The sequence below is a fragment of the Erpetoichthys calabaricus genome, chromosome 7, assembly GCF_900747795.2.
Source record: "Erpetoichthys calabaricus chromosome 7, fErpCal1.3, whole genome shotgun sequence".
Taxonomy (NCBI): Eukaryota; Metazoa; Chordata; class Cladistia; order Polypteriformes; family Polypteridae; genus Erpetoichthys; species Erpetoichthys calabaricus.
In genome coordinates, this window is record NC_041400.2 from 141,334,388 (window position 1) to 141,353,022 (window position 18,635).

The 18,635-nt window shown below is 37.4% G+C and overlaps 2 protein-coding genes across 3 annotated transcripts in view; one reads left to right on the top strand and one right to left on the bottom strand.

Moving 5' to 3' along the window:
• Nucleotides 1–9,909, bottom strand: part of srek1ip1 (SREK1-interacting protein 1) — a 43,948-nt gene extending 34,039 nt beyond the window's left edge. The window contains exons 1-3 of the mRNA XM_028805467.2: nucleotides 9,812–9,909; nucleotides 3,107–3,154; nucleotides 1,948–2,100 (exon numbers count right to left, since the gene is read on the bottom strand). Coding sequence (XP_028661300.1) covers nucleotides 1,948–2,100; nucleotides 3,107–3,154; nucleotides 9,812–9,824 — 214 coding nt within the window. The 5' untranslated portion in view covers nucleotides 9,825–9,909. The remainder of the gene's footprint in view (nucleotides 1–1,947; nucleotides 2,101–3,106; nucleotides 3,155–9,811) is intronic.
• Nucleotides 9,910–10,193: 284 nt separating this feature from the next.
• cwc27 (CWC27 spliceosome associated cyclophilin) overlaps nucleotides 10,194–18,635 on the top strand; it is a 300,868-nt gene continuing 292,426 nt past the window's right edge. Inside the window, exon 1 of one of the 2 annotated variants that reach the window (XM_051929698.1) lies at nucleotides 10,194–10,526. In XM_051929698.1, the coding sequence (XP_051785658.1) occupies nucleotides 10,485–10,526 (42 nt within the window). In that variant the 5' untranslated portion in view covers nucleotides 10,194–10,484. The remainder of the gene's footprint in view (nucleotides 10,527–18,635) is intronic. The other variant, XM_028805469.2, reaches the window with a different exon arrangement.

Genomic DNA, 18,635 nt, shown 5'->3' on the forward strand with positions numbered 1-18,635 from the left:
TCGATTAAAGAATAGACAAACATCATAGGGGACCACAATAGGAGTGGGACCCCCAACAAGAGCAGAGGATGTCTGGGGGAGGAGAGAGAAAAAAAGCAATCAGCCAAAAAGGACAGGTGCTGTTCAGGTTTTTAAGTATGCGTAGTGCCACGCAAGAAGTATATCACGCAACAGAGCAGCCGCAAGTAAGCCCAGCAAGTAAGGCAGCAATGTGAAAGTAGTCTATCAGCGTTTTTTAAGAGAGGTATTTTGAGGAGCGTCCGTGTCTTCTAGGGATTCTGCCCCCCCCTGCTCACAAGGGGCTGGCAGTGGTCATGAGCTGGCTGCTCAACGAATGTACGGCACTGACTGATCAGCTCCTGCGTGCTCGTAAATAGCACTGGGAAACGACTATAGCTGGTTGCAGCGGTTTAAGGATTTAGAAGAACAAAATGGAAAACACAAGAACACTCAGCTGGAGATGTGTCACAGGGTAGCAGTCAATCAGCAGCAAGGAGAAATGAATAACGCTGTAGCTGTCCGGTGCAGCTAAGATTCACACCGTTGAGAAGACGGTGATGTATTTATTTTTATGGGGGAGATTCCAGGGATGCACCCAGCCTTGGCCCGACCCGCACGCACTCACAAACAGAGACAAAAATAAAACAAACCGGTAATCTAACAGCAAATAAAGAATGTAATGAAAACAAATGAAATAAATGAAAACAACGATACCACCCCTGTTCCCCTTACAGCGATTACACATGAAATACAACAAAGCACCAACAAAACACACATAGTAATTCATGAAAAACATTCATGAAAAATGGCAACGGATGAAATGTAATGATGAAAATAGACAGTCCAGAGATGAGATCCGCACATTGAATGGGAATGTAAAGATAGTCCTACCGCTAGTTCCTTAAATGGTGAAGACGGGTAGATCGGTTCAGGAACGCTTCTTTCTTTGCAGGATGGCCATGAATCCACTTACAGTCCTCATGTACACAGGCAGACGGCAGACAATCCAGACGCCAAACACGAAACAATCCAGGACAAAACGAATAAGTACAGGTAACCCAACAGAAGGCAGGCAGAGATACAGGAACTTGAATCACAAATTACAAAAACTTTTTTTTTTGCTTTTGGTCACAGGCCCCCTTTTTAAAAGCTGCGCTGACATCCTTTGACCCCAACAGCCCCAGCACCCTCAGCAGAAGACCAATCAGAGCCACTGCAGGGACTGCTGGGAGTTGCAGTTTCAAATTCTATTGGCTACTTTCACCATCCCAAGCCGCATTTCTTGTACAGTTGCTTCCTGTTCTCTCTACAGTACAGTATTGCCACGAAAAAAGCCATAAAAATTGCGAAGGATATTTGCGGTTTCCGCCAACAATTATTAGATAGGTTCTAAGGAAAAATCTATGAATGACTGAGGCCGCAAATTCTGAACCGCGACTTTGCGGGGGTCTACTGTATTCTGTAAATAGGTCAATCATAAAGGCAATGCAAGTCCAAAAAAAAATGCCTGCTTTGTTAAAGCAAATCTTTAAGCACATATACAATTATTTAAGAAACACCAGTTATCTTATCTGTCACACACAATGCCCTTTTTAAGAAAATGAGAAAAAGGCATAGACATGGATGAGCTAGCAGCACACAGAATTTTACAAGACTGTGAACAATGCAAATTTTTATGTAAACTTCTTTTTCAGAACATATACATTGCTTCAGGGTTACTCTCATACTGAAACTATTTGGTGAGCATACAAAACATACTGTATGGTAGACAGGTGTCAAATGCAAAGGCAACACTCTTTAAAAAGTGCAACATTTAATCAGGATGGCACAATGCTTTAGGAGTTCAGGTGGCATGGATGACTACTGGATACATTAGATTTTACTGTATTTAGTAAAGCTAATTTTTTTTTCGATAGATAGTATATCACACATTAGATGAATACTTACTTCTGCTACTTGTTGGTGCTACCTTTTTCTCCATGTCTATGACTTCTTCATCATCATCACTGTCTTCACTGCTTGTACTGCTGACATCCAGAACAATATCCTTTTTTGGATCCACCCTTACAAAATTTCTGCATTCAAATGTCAAGTGACCCGCTGAAATTAACAACAAAAATCAGTTCAGGGATATTCCTATTTGTTTTTACTTTAGATGAATTTTTGAACAAAATTAAAAGTAACATTTTGAACAAAAGTCATTCTTAAACTAATACAGGGTTTGACACCCCAGTTTACTTCTACAAACATTTATTTTCAAATGGCAAAATTTTAATTTTTAGATGCATTTTTTTTAATTCAGGTTAATTAGAACTGAATCTGGGAATCAAATGTTTTAAACAAAAAGTGCAAGTGACGAAGAATTACAGAATTAAAAAAATCAGTAAAACTGAAAAGTCAAAATAATTTATGGAAAATATTAAAACAACGAAGTGTTTTTAAATCATGAACTTATCTAGTTAGACATGTTCTTTTCTTGTGAAGAGGTGCTGTAATACCAGAAGATGCTACAGGGAACTCTATTTTAGTGTCCCTGGTGCAGAAAGAGGGCCATCCTGACTAAGCAACTCTTGGCTTGGTTGGAAGTGACCACTGCAAAGGATTTAAAGCTACTTCAAGGCCAAGTTCACACTTTAAAAGCCAATATATTACTTTTACTCGATAAAATGTTAGAAAACTGCCTCACTTGCATGATGGTAACAAAAAAGGCACATGACTCATTTTTATGATTGAGTATGTGTAAAGATCAGTCAGATTTTATTAATTGAGTTACTAATTAATTACAATTTTTCAAACATTTCTAATTAAAATATTATGTTTATTATTACCACGCACGGAATAAACTTCATTGCAGTATCAAGCTACAGCAGTTTTTTGTGCAGAACTGGTCTGAAGACTAACTGCTCTGTCTCTCCTAATCTATACAACCAATCGTTGTTATATTTCTAAGGGCAACTAATACAGCCTAACTGCTTGGTTTCAAGGTTATGCATACAACTATACAAAAGAAACCAGAATTAGTTTAACTGATGCAATGCACAAACACTCTGAACACAATGGAGTTGGTAGAATTATCACAATAGATGAAAAATTACTATATGCTTACGATATCCACATTTCTTGCATCCAGCTCTGATATTATCCTTGTTTGGGCCTAAAATTAAAGTAAAATAAATGATAAAGTTTATTACAATAAGGAATAATATATAAATATATGATCATTACAGTGGATGGCACAGTAGCACACTAATTAGCACTACTGTTTAATCAGTCTAGTAGCCAATTGCTCCCTGTGTGGAAATTGCACATTCTTCCTATCTCTGCCTGCACCTCTTTCTATAAATATTTGGGGTACTAGGTTTATCTCCCAGATTCAAAACACATATGTACTAAGTTACATGCTCATTCTAAATTGGTGGCATGTACATGACAGAGCCATGTGAAGGACTGGTGACACATTTAGAGGTCATAAAGATATGATGGATCTGCAGAAATCCCACTGGACTATATCCCACTACCTCCTTGTTGGACACAATTAGCAATTAGCCAGATACCAATATTAACTCTTCACTATGAATTGCCATGGCTGATCCTCTCACTTTACAGGAAAGATTTGTACTCTCCTCTTTCAGTTATTTAACTATTGCCATCTTTTTAAATATATGCTTCTCCTTTACAAAGAAGCTTTTGCTTTTCAAATGTAAAATGATACACCCTTATCAAAATGTTACAATTTATTTAAAATGTGACATCTAAAACATAGTGGTTGCACTGCTGCCTTGTCCCTTCTGTGTCGAGTGTCCCTGGGTGTGCATGGGTTTCCGGCTGCTCCGGTTCTCTCCAACAGTCCAAAGATGTGCAGGTTAGGTGGATTGGCCCGTGTGTGTGTGTGTGTGTGTGTGTGTGTGCATGTTAACACTGTAATGGACTAGCACCCTGCCAAGGAATTGTTCCTGATTGCTGGAATAGGCTCCAGCCTCCTCATGAATCTACTCTTGACAAATTGGATTTGGAAAATCGATGGGATGGATAACTTTCGCTTGTATGTATTAACACTTAAAATATATAAATGCTCACATTGGAGCAGCTAATGCACTCAAAATCAATATACCAATATATGTTTAACTGTATTTTATAGTTGCTCAGATAAGCTCCTAGATCATCGGAGGTCAGTGATCCAGGTCATCACCATCTGCCTAGAAATAAAATATTATTGCCAAATCTATAGACCACGTATCAATAAATATCTCAAATGTACAATATTAATAGTTTTTTATTAATTCATAGGTTTAATGTCTTCCTAAAATCCATAAAACCTCAATAACAGAAGTTTTTTTCCTGTTTTGAAAACCACACTATGTTGATTTTATGGTGGAGATTACAGAGTTGCCCCTGAAGTGGAATTTTCTTACTCTTGAGAAAAAATTTCATCAACAAAGGAACTGTGATGAAGGCAGCTTTTTGTGACAGTGGGCCGGTTTGCTAATTGAGAAAAGTTTAAATGCGTATTAATACTTTTTATCAATTTTTGATCATTATTATTTACAATGAAATTTGGATTCGACTCTTTTCATTTAAATAAATGTACCATACAATTTTATAAATCCACTTAACCCTAGCAGGATTGCAGGTGGATGGAGCTTATCCCAGCAATCCTATGGCGCAAGGCAGGAACAATTCCAGGACAGTGTACCAGTCCATCGCAGGTTAAACACATGCATACACACCCCCCACACACACTAAGCCCAATTTAGCATTGCCAATGTACCTAACCTGCAGGTCATTAGCCTGTGGGAGGACACTGGAGAACGTTGAGGAAACACTGACATGGGAAGAACAGGCAAACTCCACACAGGGAGAAGCCAGGATACAAACCCTGGTCTCCATGCTACCACTAAGCCATCCTTAATAAATTAGTAAATAAAATATCAATAAAATATAACAATGCCTCTATAAGGACAGACATATGACAGAATATCTAACAAAAAACGGTGAACAAGATTCTTCTGTGCCAGACTTAAAACACACAATCCAGCTCCAGGAAACAAAATGCACAAATGCTTTTTTTAGGCTGAAATACAGTCTTGGTTTTGGCTTCATAACAAACTTCTACTGAACTATTACAACAGGCACATGCTGAATACCATTTCACAGTTTAAACTTTATCAACACATAATTCTTACTTTCTGAACACTCTCTTAATTATAAGGTTATTGGGAGACCTTTTAAGAGTATGGGCTTTTCCTGGCACATGCAAACTTAACAACTTTCTGGACCTCTGCACACAGTAGTGCAGTGGTGTCCCCAGTCTACACAGAGAGAAGAGAATTTCAGCCCAAATTATGCCACTTATAGTCCAAACAGCCTGACAGTTCTGACTGCAAAGCATGATGCGAGTTACATTATAGATGATACACACACACATATCCACCTTTGTGTACAAGGTTAGTTTAGATTTACCAGTTAATTTACCATAATTTAACATGCACATCTTTGGTATGACGGAAATAGCAATTGGAATAAACGTGTAGATAACCCATAAGCCAGCTCCATACAGTAAGTAGGATGCTAAACAAAATTTGCTTCCTGATCTTGTTGGACAACCACCTTAATCACAGCACCACTAGGTTGCTCTCTTTTTATTTTTCAGCTTTTGCTTCTTTCTCTCTTTAAATCTTCTGATTCTTTTTACAGACAAAGTCTACCTTTCATGAATCATGTGCTAAAAATAAATAAACAAAACAGAGTTGCACTTTTGTTTCAAATTTCAGTATACATTTTTTTTAAATACTGCAATGGTGTTGTAAGATAACACTGGGAAAAAATTGGACTGCTGTAGAACAAAAAGTGAGTGTACGGAGTGTAACATGGAAACCAGGAATTGGTGGTCAATTTCCAACTCATGCAGTCAAAAGAACCAATAGATTTTAGTGAATTTTGCCTTGTCACACACATCTTGTTACAGTAATCCCTCCTCGATCACCGGGGTTGCGTTTCAGAGCCCCCCGCGATAGGTGAAAATCTGCGAAGTACAAACCATATGTTTATATGGTTATTTTTATATTGTCATGCTTGGGTCACAGATTTGCACAGAAACACAGGAGGTTGTAGAGAGACAGGAACTTTATTCAAACACTGCAAACAAACATTTGTCTCTTTTTCAAAAGTTTAAACTGTGCTCCATGACAAGACAGAGATGACAGTTACGTCTCACAATTAAAAGAATGCAAACATATCTTCCTCTTCAAAGGAGTGTGCATCGGGAGCAGAGAATGTCAGAGACAGAGAGAGAAAAAAGCAAACAATCAAAAATCAATAGGGCTGTTTAGCTTTTAAGTATGCGAAGCACCGCCGGACAAAGCAGCTGCTAGGAAGAGAGCAACGTGAAGGTAGCCTTTCAGCATTTTTTAGAGGAGCGTCCGTATCCTCTAGGCCAGTGTGCGAACAGCCCCTCTGGTCACACCCCCTCCATCAGGAGCAGAGAATGTCAGAGAGAGTGAGAGAGACAGAGAAAAACAAACAATCAAAAATCAATAAGTGCCCTTCAAGCTTTTAAGTATGCGAAGCACCGTGCGGGAAGTATGTCGCTTGACGAAGCAGCTGCACAGAAGGGAGCAACGTGAAGGTAATCTTTCAGCATTTTTAGACGAGCGTCCATATCGTCTAGGGGTGCAAACAGCCCCCCTGCTCACACCCCCTCTGTCAGGAGCAGAGAATGTCAGAGCAAGAGAGAGAGAGAGAGAAAAGCAAACAATCAAAAATCAATACGTGCTGTTTGATCTTTTAAGTATGCGAAGCACAGTGTGGGAAGCATATCGCTTGATAAAGCAGCCATTTGTAAGTCCAGCAAAGAAGAGAGCAATGTGAAGGTAATCTTTCAGCGTTTTTTTGAGGAGCGGCCGTATCCTCTAGGGGTGCAAACAGCCCCCATGCTCACAATGTATTTGAGGAGTTTTATTTAATATGTAATACGTGCTCTGGTTGGGTAGCTTCTCAGCCATCTGCCAATAGCGTCCCTTGTATGAAATCAACCGGGCAAACCAACTGAGGAAGCATGTACCATAAATTAAAAGACCCATTGTCCGCAGGAATCCGCGAACCAGCAAAAAATCTGCGATATATATTTAAATATGCTTACATATAAAATCCGCGATAGAGTGAAGCCGCAAAAGTCGAAGCGCGATATAGCGAGGGATTACTGTACTTAAAACTGTAGCTTCTAATTTGTTTTTTATTAATTAAACATATCAGCCTTTTTATAATTACTGAAAAATCAGTTTATGACAGCATCTAATCAAGAACATTTATTCAAATACCCTTCAGTATTTTTTCCAAATAAGCAAGTTTTTAAATTAAAATAAAACTTTAACTTCTGTTTGCCTACTATTGTTTAATTCAAGCATTCACAAACTGAATAAAATTATATCTAAAATGACTGTAAAGATAAAGTTTTCATTTTAAAAATGGGGAATTCAAAGGTGTTTTCTTTTTCTTTCTGAACTACTTTGTGAGCTGTTATTATTTTCCTAAATTCATTATTTATCCCAACACACAAAAAATAATACAAACAACTGAACTCCTGTGCAATAAAAAAGATCACGTTAAGACCATCATGGACAATTCTGCTATTGGGAAGGGTGGTATTATTTAATACATTAGTGATTACCATTAATGGTTTTATTGAAAGATGTGTTTTTTAAATTTCATGCTGTGTTCATACTGTTGAACACTGATGAAAATCAGAAATATAAGTCTAAATAAAAAAGAGGAAAAAGTTATTCAATGATGTCAGCTCTGTCTAGAAACAGTTACTAACAGTGAACTAAATAAACTTATCAGAATGGCAGAAAACTGAAAAAAGATTCAAGTAACCTCTTACATACAAATGCAATCAGATCTGTGAAACAATACAAAGAAGAAACATTAAAAGGGGTCATTTTGACAAATGCTGAACATAATTATAAGTAAAGATTAAAATGACTGTCAATACTAAATTTAAGCTAAAATATAAACTAAACCTTACTTTACACACACATGTTAATCATACATATGGAATATCTAATTTAGAACACACTGTTGCAATGTAGATCTATTTATTAATTTAGATACTGAGTTAATAACAATTACTTATGAACACTTTGAAATCTCTAACTTTTTTTGTCCTCCACCTCATGGCTCACTGGTATGAGTAAACGCCCACACTTAATATCCTATTTGACTTGTCTTTATGTCTAGATATGCAAGACTACAAGCTTTTTGTGGTTTCCTTAATATTTTTGGCCCTCTAGATCCCTCATTGTTAGGCTATATTTGGCCTAGATTTTATGCAGGAAATTGCAACCCTGTGACAAAGATTAAACCAATAGATGTTTTCAGCAAAACTGATCAGAAAGACCTGAAGTGGTACAAGCCACATCAACTGACCCCAAGGGTTTGCTCCCTAAGGGACTATGAGGGGTCAAATTTATTCATTTACACAAAACTTTGAAGAAAAAAATAGAAGATGGCTTATAATGAATATGATCATATCTTTGATATTTGATTTTTTACCGGTGGTTCTAGAGCCACTCTGAGAAGGTTAAAAGACAAAATCAATTATTGCTGATGAAACACTTATTGCTTAAGTGATAGTTTGATGCTTCATTTTAGTGGTCTCGCTTGTTAAGTCTCCCCGCCCTTAATTGCTTATTTCAATCTTAAACTGCTGCATTCAGTGTTTTAATTGCTCCTTATTAGCAATAAGATGTAAAAGACAAAGCAGCCAGCAGTTCTCCAGCTAGCTTTTTTCCAATTACATCTGTGTGTGTTCATCATGCACTGTTTGATTTAATAAAACACTTCATAGAAAAATGTGACAGACTGAAAGTGATCTGCTTTAGGCTTCAAATCATTTGGATGATATCCTTGGAAAGGAAAAAAAATCTACGATATAAGAGCCTTACACTGAACAGACTAACAAGCCATAAAATTAAATAAGGTCTGAGATTGGCAATGATTGCTTTCTAATAAAGAAATTGGGTTGGAATGAAAACCTTTAGCCACTGCGGCTCACCAGGACCGACATTGCTTATATGGACTTATATCAGTGAATGAAAAATGACAAATTTGTATTACAATCGAGGATATTTTTACCTTTAAACATTTAAAGTGAAGCACACGATTTAATATTTCAAATATATCACGCAACTATTCTTGCTTATTATGTACATCTACCACATGAAATAACTCAACGTTTCTTATGAACACCCTGAATTTGAGTGGCTTACGTTAATTCAGACTTTCTTTCATTAAATTAATAATAAGGCATGAAGTGTATCGTTGTGGTTAAGACAATGATAAGTTGCCTTGGATAAAGACTAGAGTGTCCAGTTTTTCAAAGTCCTAAACGAACAGATTTTCTTGGTTCCAAAAAGGAACACGGCACTTTAATCGAGCGAGTGTGCTTGACGCAAACACAACTGAAGACCAGTCGAGTTGCCTATAGAGTATCCTGAGCCTTGTGATAATGCACGTGAAATCATAGCCTGTGTGTGTGTGTGTCCCTTCGTGTTTCGGGTGTCTAAAAACGGGACATTGTGTTCAATATCAAGACAAAATACAAAAAACTAAATGCGATGCATGAAAGGAAGCCAGCCAATCCGGGGCGCAGTGCCTAAGATCGGAGCTGTCACGATCAAACAGGAACCTGTGGACACACTTATTAACGGCATCAGTCAAATAATAAGTTAGCAATAACATTAGGAATCCAAATCTCTATTCATCATATAAATGCTAAAGTCTTCATTAATTAATAATAAAATAACATCACAACCTGGTATAGCCATAGTGAGTTTCAGATAGCGATCGCCACTGTTTAATGAAACAACTTCAAAACTTCCCCGAAGTCCGCAATTAACTCATTCCGCCTGGAAACAAAAAGATGAAAAAAGAAAACCTATAAGCAGTGTTTTATTTTTAACTGATATACATATATATATATATATATAGGAGTTACAGAGAAATACTTCCTCAAATAATATGTTATTTATATAAAGACCTAAAATATTATTTATTATTTTTGTTTCATACAATGAACAGTTTAAAAAACGGAAATGCTATCGTTCGCCTATAAAAATGTTACACATTGAACACGGTCGATACCAAAATCGAGTATAGAAATTTAAAGGGGAGTAACTAGTATGAAAGAGTAATAAACAGATTATTATTTTAATTAACAGTATAATTGCATAATGTACATAAAAGATTGCTCTTTTAAACTGAAGTTTACTGTCTATTTACGTTTATAGGTTTATGTAATGTGAGTGTTCTTTTTAGATAATTTCACCCCTGTTTTTGGTTAAGGTCCGTTTAATCAACATGGCGGTATATTAAAAACTGCGCTGTTTCTGTATAAGGGCTGTAAATGTTTATTTCCTAATTAGCCATCGTATTAGTAATTATTGCTAGCCTAATAGTAATATTACGTTGTCAAAAATAACACCAAGATGAGTAACATTTATATACAGGAACCTCCAACGAATGGAAAGGTAATATTTTGCCCAGTATGATTTTAATTATTTACTTTTTTTTAAGATGCTAAACAAGGCAAATTAGTAAGTGAAATACTAATCCTTATTTCACAATTTTTGTTAATCTCTGACAAGAAGCAATATTTTAAGTATACCCTCCTTTTGGTGTTAAGGTATGTGATACATCAATGATTTGTATTTTAAACAAATATATTGCTTTCAAAGATGGGTCATATGTTGTCTAAAGCTGATCTTCAGAAAAAGTAATCTGAAACCGTTAAGAAAGTTCATTGCTTATTTAAAAATATTGTACAAAACCTTTAGTTTCACATGGTGGTATCTTTACATCAGGCATAAGTTGGCAGTGATGATAGAAAAATATTTAGTTAATATTTAAATTATTCTACAAGTTGAAGATATTGAAGCCGTTTCGTGTGCTGTAAACCAGTAAGCGCATACTATAGTTCCTGCTGTAGTCGGAGAGGATTATTTTATAATTTGTTGCTTCCTAAGTTAGGGAGTTGCATGACTAATACAATTTGTTATTGAAAAATTATTTAAGTACAAAGACGGTTAGCACACAGCCGCTGTTAGTTTTGAGGCATATTTACCGTAAAAAATCGGGTTCACTTTAAATTTGAAACACTGGAGTTGAGTTGGGTGTCTTGTAGGTGTTGCAGATAAAATGCAAAGCCAAGGTACGCATGCATTGTTCTTACTGTGGTTTGAGTTAGTTATATGATTTTACTTTTGTATTTTCTTTGAAGACATTAAACTGCAATCATTTTGTTGTAGTTAATAGGAGTGGAAGTTACAAGGAATATCATGATACGATATTATCTCAAGACTTTTATCACAATGCAGTATTGTAAAGTATTGAATTTTAAATCTGCAATTTCTATATAATGTATAATTTTCTATATTAAAATGTTTAATTTTAGTATTTTTTATAATTAAATTATAGACCACAGGTATCACTTGTTCATTTTTATCTACAACATTAAGTATGCTTATTGTTCAGCAGCCGTAAAAATATTTTCCAAACTAAATAAAGTTACCTTAAAATGTGTATATGTTTTAACCAATATGCAGAGAAAATATTTTTCAAAAATACATTTCATTAGAGAAAATAAAATTTCTCTACCACAAAAATATATATTTTCTCACACATCAATTCAGTTAATTGATATTGACAGTTAAATACTGCTTAATTGTAAATGTATCAAATAAACTTTAATCATTAATTGCATAACAGATTTTTGTTTTTTTTTTCTTTTAAACTATAAATTTACTGTATTTATACTGGTGTGTGTACTCTTTTATATATACAAAGTACCAGCTAGACATTCCTAATTCCTGAGGCGTAATAATAAATTTGGATTGCCATGTTAATAAAAATAATAATAATAACCAATTTTATTTATTTAGCGCCTTTCCCATACTCAAGGCGGTTATTTAACACTAGAATTACCAAAGCCTACAAAAAAACTTGTAAACCCAGCCCACCTTAAATCCCTTTGCAACTCTCAACTGTCTTGTAAATGTGCGGATCAAGACAAGCAGCAAGCAGCCTACTATTCCATCCCCCCACCACCACAGAATGGGCAAAAAGTTCTCCCAGCTCAAGCCTTGATTATCTGGGAGTGTTCTGTTTCTACAATAATCTATGTAAACACATCGTTAAAGCAGAAATGTTTTTCATATTTTAGTAGTAAATGACAAAATGTAGACATAAACTGTATAATGTGTGAATCCTGAAGTCCAAAGATCAAATAAACACTTTCACAAAAGGTACAAGGATAGCACAACAGCTTCCATGGCACAGCGGGAAGAATTGCTGATTTGTAATCAAGAGTCCACCGGTTCGATCCTGATTGCCTCGCAAATTTACCGTTTTGAGTTGTGAGCTGCTCTTATTGTTAATATTATAAAATAAAAACATACATTTGATTTGTGTCTGTAACAGCTGGTGTGAATTCATAGCACTTGTAAAAGTTAGCTTTTTTTTTTTTTTTTCACTTTTACTATACAGTGATCCCTCGCTATATCGCGCTTCGCCTTTCGCGGCTTCACTCCATCGCGGATTTTATATGTAAGCATATTTAAATATATATCGCGGATTTTTTGCTGGTTCGCGGATTTCTGCGGACAATGGGTCTTTTAATTTCTGGTACATGCTTCCTCAGTTGGTTTGCCCAGTTGATTTCATACAAGGGACGCTATTGGCAGATGGCTGAGAAGCTACCCAGCTTACTTTTCTCTTTCTCTCTCTTGCGCTTTCTCTGATCCTGACGTAGGGGGTGTGAGCAGGGCGGCTGTTCGCACACCTAGACGATACGGACGCTCTTCTAAAAATGCTGAAAGATTATCTTCACGTTGCTACCTTCTGTGCAGCTGATTAGTGAAGCGACGTGCTGCACAGTGCTTCGCATACTTAAAAGCTCGAAGGGCACGTATTGATTTTTGCATGTTTGTTTTTCTCTGTCTCTCTCTCTCTCTCTCTCTCTCTCTCCCTGCTCCTGACGGAGGGGGTGTGAGCTGCCGCCTTCATCAGCTTTGTGCCGTGGTGCTTCGCATACTTAAAAGCTAAACAGCCCTATTGATTTGTTTGCTCTATCTATGTGACATTCTGTGCTCCTGACAAGCACTCCTTTGAAGAGGAAGATATGTTTGCATTCTTTTAATTGTGAGATGGAACTGTCATCTCTGTCTTGTCATGGAGCACAGTTTAAACTTTTGAAAAAGAGACAAATGTTTGTTTGCAGTGTTTGAATAACGTTCCTGTCTCTCTACAACCTCCTGTGTTTCTGCGCAAATCTGTGACCCAAGCATGACAATATAAAAATAACCATATAAACATATGGTTTCTACTTCGCGGATTTTCTTATTTCGCGGGTGGCTCTGGAACGCAACCCCCGTGATGGAGGAGGGATTACTGTATTTTCTCAGTCACGATCACGATACAACCCCACCCCACCCCAGATCTGACGCTGTTAGTTTTTATTTGAAACTGGGAATAACTATAGATGTGAGTTGTGTTTTGAGACAATAGAGTTGGAAATTCTCTGATATGGAGGGATAAAAGCTAACATACGTAGCTCTGCTACTGCTCACATTTTGTAGGGGTTGGGGGAAGCACCAGATGGGGGATCCCTATCCCCTAAAGAGTCAAAAGTGTCGGAGAGCTAATAGGGTCAGGCCTGTCAGGGATCAGAACTGGTGTGGTGCTGAGGCGCTGCCTGATTTGATGTGGCCTATTCGGGTAGGCGCATGGAACATCTTGTCTCTCTGGCTTGATGATAATCTTACTCTGCTGTTGGAGGAGCTGTGTAAGCTATGCATTTCAGTTGCAGTACACTCTGAGGTGTGCAGACCTAGGAATGGCCAAATCTCTGTAGGTGGGTACACCTTTCATTGGTCTGGTTGCTCTGATGACTGTCATACTCCAGGAGTAGCTGTTGCTGTACCGGATCAGCTTCTCCTGATGGTGTCTGATTGCACTTCTTTCAACGAGCATATTTTGTGACTCAGATTACAGCACCCTCTGGGTGCCATGTCTGTTGTCTCAGTGTATGCTCCAACCATGGTGAGTGATGCCTCGTTGAAGGAGAGACTTTATCTGCAACTTTTCTTGGTGGTTGATGGGTAACCATGAGGTGACAATACTGTGGTTGTGGGTGACTTCAGTGCAATCACTGGCATTGACAGGACTAGCTGTGAGGATTGTCTCAGTCCCCATATGTCACATGATTGTGGTAAAAGTGGCTCCATGATCCTTGACTTTGCAAAAGGTTAGAGGCTGCGAATCACTGGATCCCGGTTCCAACTCCCTGAGCTGCATCGTTAGACTTGGTACTCCAATACTGGTGGTGCAGTAAAGGAGATCAATCACATCCTCATGGGTAGACGCTGGAGGCTCTTACAAAACTGCAGGGTCTACAGAAAAGCCCAGTGTGAGTTTAGTTTAGAATTTAAAAATGGAATAAGAATCTGAAAATCTAACAGCATCACATTAAAGTTTGATAAATTCTGAAAAGTATGATACCAAACATATATATGTAGGTTTTAAAATAAGCCTGATTTAAAGCGTGACAAAAAAGTGACCTCAACAACAACATTTATTTATATAGCACATTTTCATACAAAAAAGTAGCTCAAAGTGTTTTACATAATGAAGAAAATAAAATAAAATAAAAATAAAAGACAAAATAATAAATTAAAATAAGACAACATTAGTTAACATAGAAAAAGAGTAAGGTCCAATGGCCAGGGGGGACAGAAAAAAACAAAAAAAAAACTCCAGACGGCTGGAGAAAAAAATAAAATCTGCAGGGGTTCCAGGCCACGAGACCGCCCAGTCCCCTCTGGGCATTCTACCTAACATAAATGAAATAGTCCTCTTTGTATTTAGGGTTCTCACAGAAGGACTTGATGATGATAGTCATGCAGACTTCTGGCTTTTAATCCATCATTGTTGGAATATCACGGTGCTTTGAGTTGCGCCACCACCAAAAGGACACCAGAAAAGGAAACAGAAGAGAGAGTAGGGGTTAGTACAGATTTTAGAGCCACCATGAATAGTTATTGTAATGAATTGGATATACAGGGTATCAGGATTAAATTACAGTGAAGTTATGAGAAGGCCATGTTAAAATAATGTGTTTTCAGCAGTTTTTTTGAAGTGCTCCACTGTATTAGCCTGGCGAATTCCTATTGGCAGGCTATTCCAGATTTTAGGTGCATAACCGCAGAAGGCTGCCTCACCACTTCTTTTAAGTTTTGCTCTTGGAATTCTAAGGAGACACTTATTTGAGGATCTGAGGTTACGATTTGGAATATAAGATGTCAGACATTCCGATATATAAGATGGGGCAAGATTATTTAAGGCTTTATAAACCATAAGCAGAATTTTAAAGTCAATCCTGAATGACAGGTAATCAGTGTAGTGACATCGAAACTGGAGAAATGTGCTCGGATGTTCTTCTCCTGGTTAGGATTCTAGCAGCTGCATTCTGCACTAGTTGCAAGTGATTTATGTCATTTTTGGGTATTCCTGAGACGATTGCGTTACAGTAATCTAGTCGACTGAAAACAAATGCGTGAACTAATTTCTCAGCATCTTTCAATGATATAAGAGGTCTAACTTTTGCTATGTTTCTTAAGTGGAAAAAATGCTGTCCTAGTGATCTGATTAATATGCGATTTAAAATTCAGATTACAGTCAACAGTTACCCCTAAGCTTTTTACCTCCGTTTTGACTTTTAATCCTAACGTATCCAGTTTATTTCTAATAGCCTCATTGTATCCATTATTGCCAATCACTAAGATTTCAGTTTTCTCTTTATTTAGCTTGAGAAAGTTACTATTCATCCATTCTGAAATACAAGTCAGACATTGTGTTAGTGAATCAAGAGAATCGGGGTCATCAGGTGCTATTGATAAATACAGCTGTGTGTCATCAGCATAGCTGTGGTAGCTCACGTTGTGCCCTGAGATAATCTGACCTAACGGAAGCATGTAGATTGAGAAGAGCAGCGGACCCAGAATAGAGCCTTGTGGAGCACCATATAGGATATCATGTGTCTTTGAGTTGTAATTACCACAACTAACAAAGAATTTTCTCCCTGCCAGGTAGGATTCAAACCAATTTAAGACACTACCAGAGAGGCCCACCCATTGACTAAGGCGATTTCTAAGAATATTATGATCAATGGTGTCAAATGCGGCACTCAGATTTAACACTAGAATTACCAGAGCCTATGAAAAAACCCGTAGATCCGGCCCACCTTAAATCGCTTCTTAAAACCGTTCTCACCTCTCCGCCAGCGTCTTTTGTCATCTAAATGTACTGATAAAGACATGCTGCAAGCAGTTGGCTATTCCATCCCCCCACCGACTTAGAACGTACACGAACTTCTCCCAGCTGATGTCTTGATTGATTATCTGGGAGTGAAGTGCAGTTTTAGAGTGGAAATAATAAATCGTTATTTGGAACACACGCATTTCATGTGTGTTGCGTTTCTACAGTAATCTGTGTAAACACATTTTTAAAACAGAAACGTTTTTTATATTCTAGTAACAAATGACAAAATGTAGGCATAAACTATATAATGTATGAAGCCTGAAGTCCAAATATCAAAGAAACACTTTCACAAAAGGTACAAAAAAAAAAAAAAAAGCAGCTGCCAAAAAAAAGCCGACTTAGTGTGCGACATTGACACTCATTTACTATGACCTGCTGCCGTGGCGCAACAATATCAGTTGCTGACTGGCAATTAGAAGGTCACGAGTTTGATCCTGCATGACTCCCTTTTGAGAAGTGAAGTGTTCATATTTTTACTGTTTAAGAATTAAAAGATACATTTGATTTCAGTCTGTAACAGCCGGTGTAATTTATGATATTTACAAAGGTTAGCTTTGTTTTTTTTTTTGTTTTTTTTTTAAATTCACTTTTCATTCTCTGTCGTGTTCAGGATCCTTCCCTACCACCCCCCTCCCCCCACCTGAAACTGCTGTTTTCACATAAAGACGCGCTATAGCTCTGCAGTGTATCACGATACATATGACCACGTGTTTTTTTTCCCACAATCTTACCAGTCTCCACATGTTGCTGTATGCTGTTTCTTTTGTACTCCAGGACATGCAGAGGAAAGCATAGTAAAGAGTAGTAACTTCAGCGCTATATGCAATCATCAGACACTCCCCATCTGACACTGCTGTTTTCACATAAAGACGCGCTATAGCTCTGCAGTGTACTTGTGACTGCATTGTCGTACCAATGCTTGCGAACTGAAGTGTCTGCATGCACTTTTCGTGGCATTACATGTGTATTTTTTGAGCATGCCCATGTAGCTCAAACATAGGAACATATGTTGATGTAAAAGTATAACAAAACAAGTGCACTTTTATTCAAGACTATAACCAAAGAAAAAAGAAAGCAAGTTGCAGTAGGCGGTTGATATGACAGCTTGCGTGGTGCAATGCTAAGAACTGCTGATTTCCATTCCGTGCTATATAACTGTTAACATTTGAATCTGATGATTGCATATAGCGCTGTCTTATTCAGTGTGCGCAAGAACATGCAGGTGGCCAGTTGCTGCGTGCTACAACGCACATTTTAAAAAAAGAGACAAATATATGTGACGTTTTGAAGAAATCATTTTATGACGCGAATAGTACCAATCAGAAAACACTGTCGAAGTAATGCAATATTATTTGAAAACGAACAGCGTCAGGTTGGGTGTGAAGTTGTACTGGTGCTGTTTGAGTCAGATCAGAAGCTGAATAAGCTGAACAAGCTCCTGTTCTGACTCTAAGTAAAAAGCATGAATTAATCAACAGAAATAACCGCGATTGACATTTTAAACTTAACGATTTACAGTGCATACCAATTTATAAATTTTATGTCCGTTTGAGGAAAAAAACCTTTTGTGAAAGTGTATATTTGATGTTTGGACTTAAGGCTTCACACATTCTATAGTTTATGCCTACATTTTGTAACATTTATTACTAAAATATGAAAAAGTTTCTGTTTTAGCAATGTGTTTACACAGATTACTGTAGAAACGAAACACACATGAAATGCATGTATTTAAAATAACGATCTATTATTTCCATTCTAAAACTCCAGCAGTTCAGTCACTCCCAGATAATCAAACAAGGCATGAGCTGGGAAAACTTAGTGAACGTTCTGCGACGGTGGGGGATGGAATAGCCGGCTACTTGCTGCTCATCTTAATCGACACATTTAGAAGACAAAAGAGAGGTGAGAACGGTTTTAAGGTTGGCCTGATCTACGAGTTTTTTCGTAGACTCTGGTAAGTCTAGTGTTAAGAGAATGAGAACAGATAAATGGCCTCTGTCTGCATTTACCCGCAAGTCATTTACTACTTTAACGAGTGCAGTTTCTGTGCTGTGATACCTGACTAAAATTTATCAAGAATAGCATGTTTATTGAGGTGGTCATTTAACTGCATAAGGACTGCCTTCTCTAGAATCTATATTACTAAACCACAGTTTAATTTATGCACGGACGGCGGACGCACCGCATGTGCACTGCACCTCAGAGTCAAACCCAGCAGCTTCCCAGAGTCAGTAGGTGGCGCCCAAACAACACAACCTGTGAAC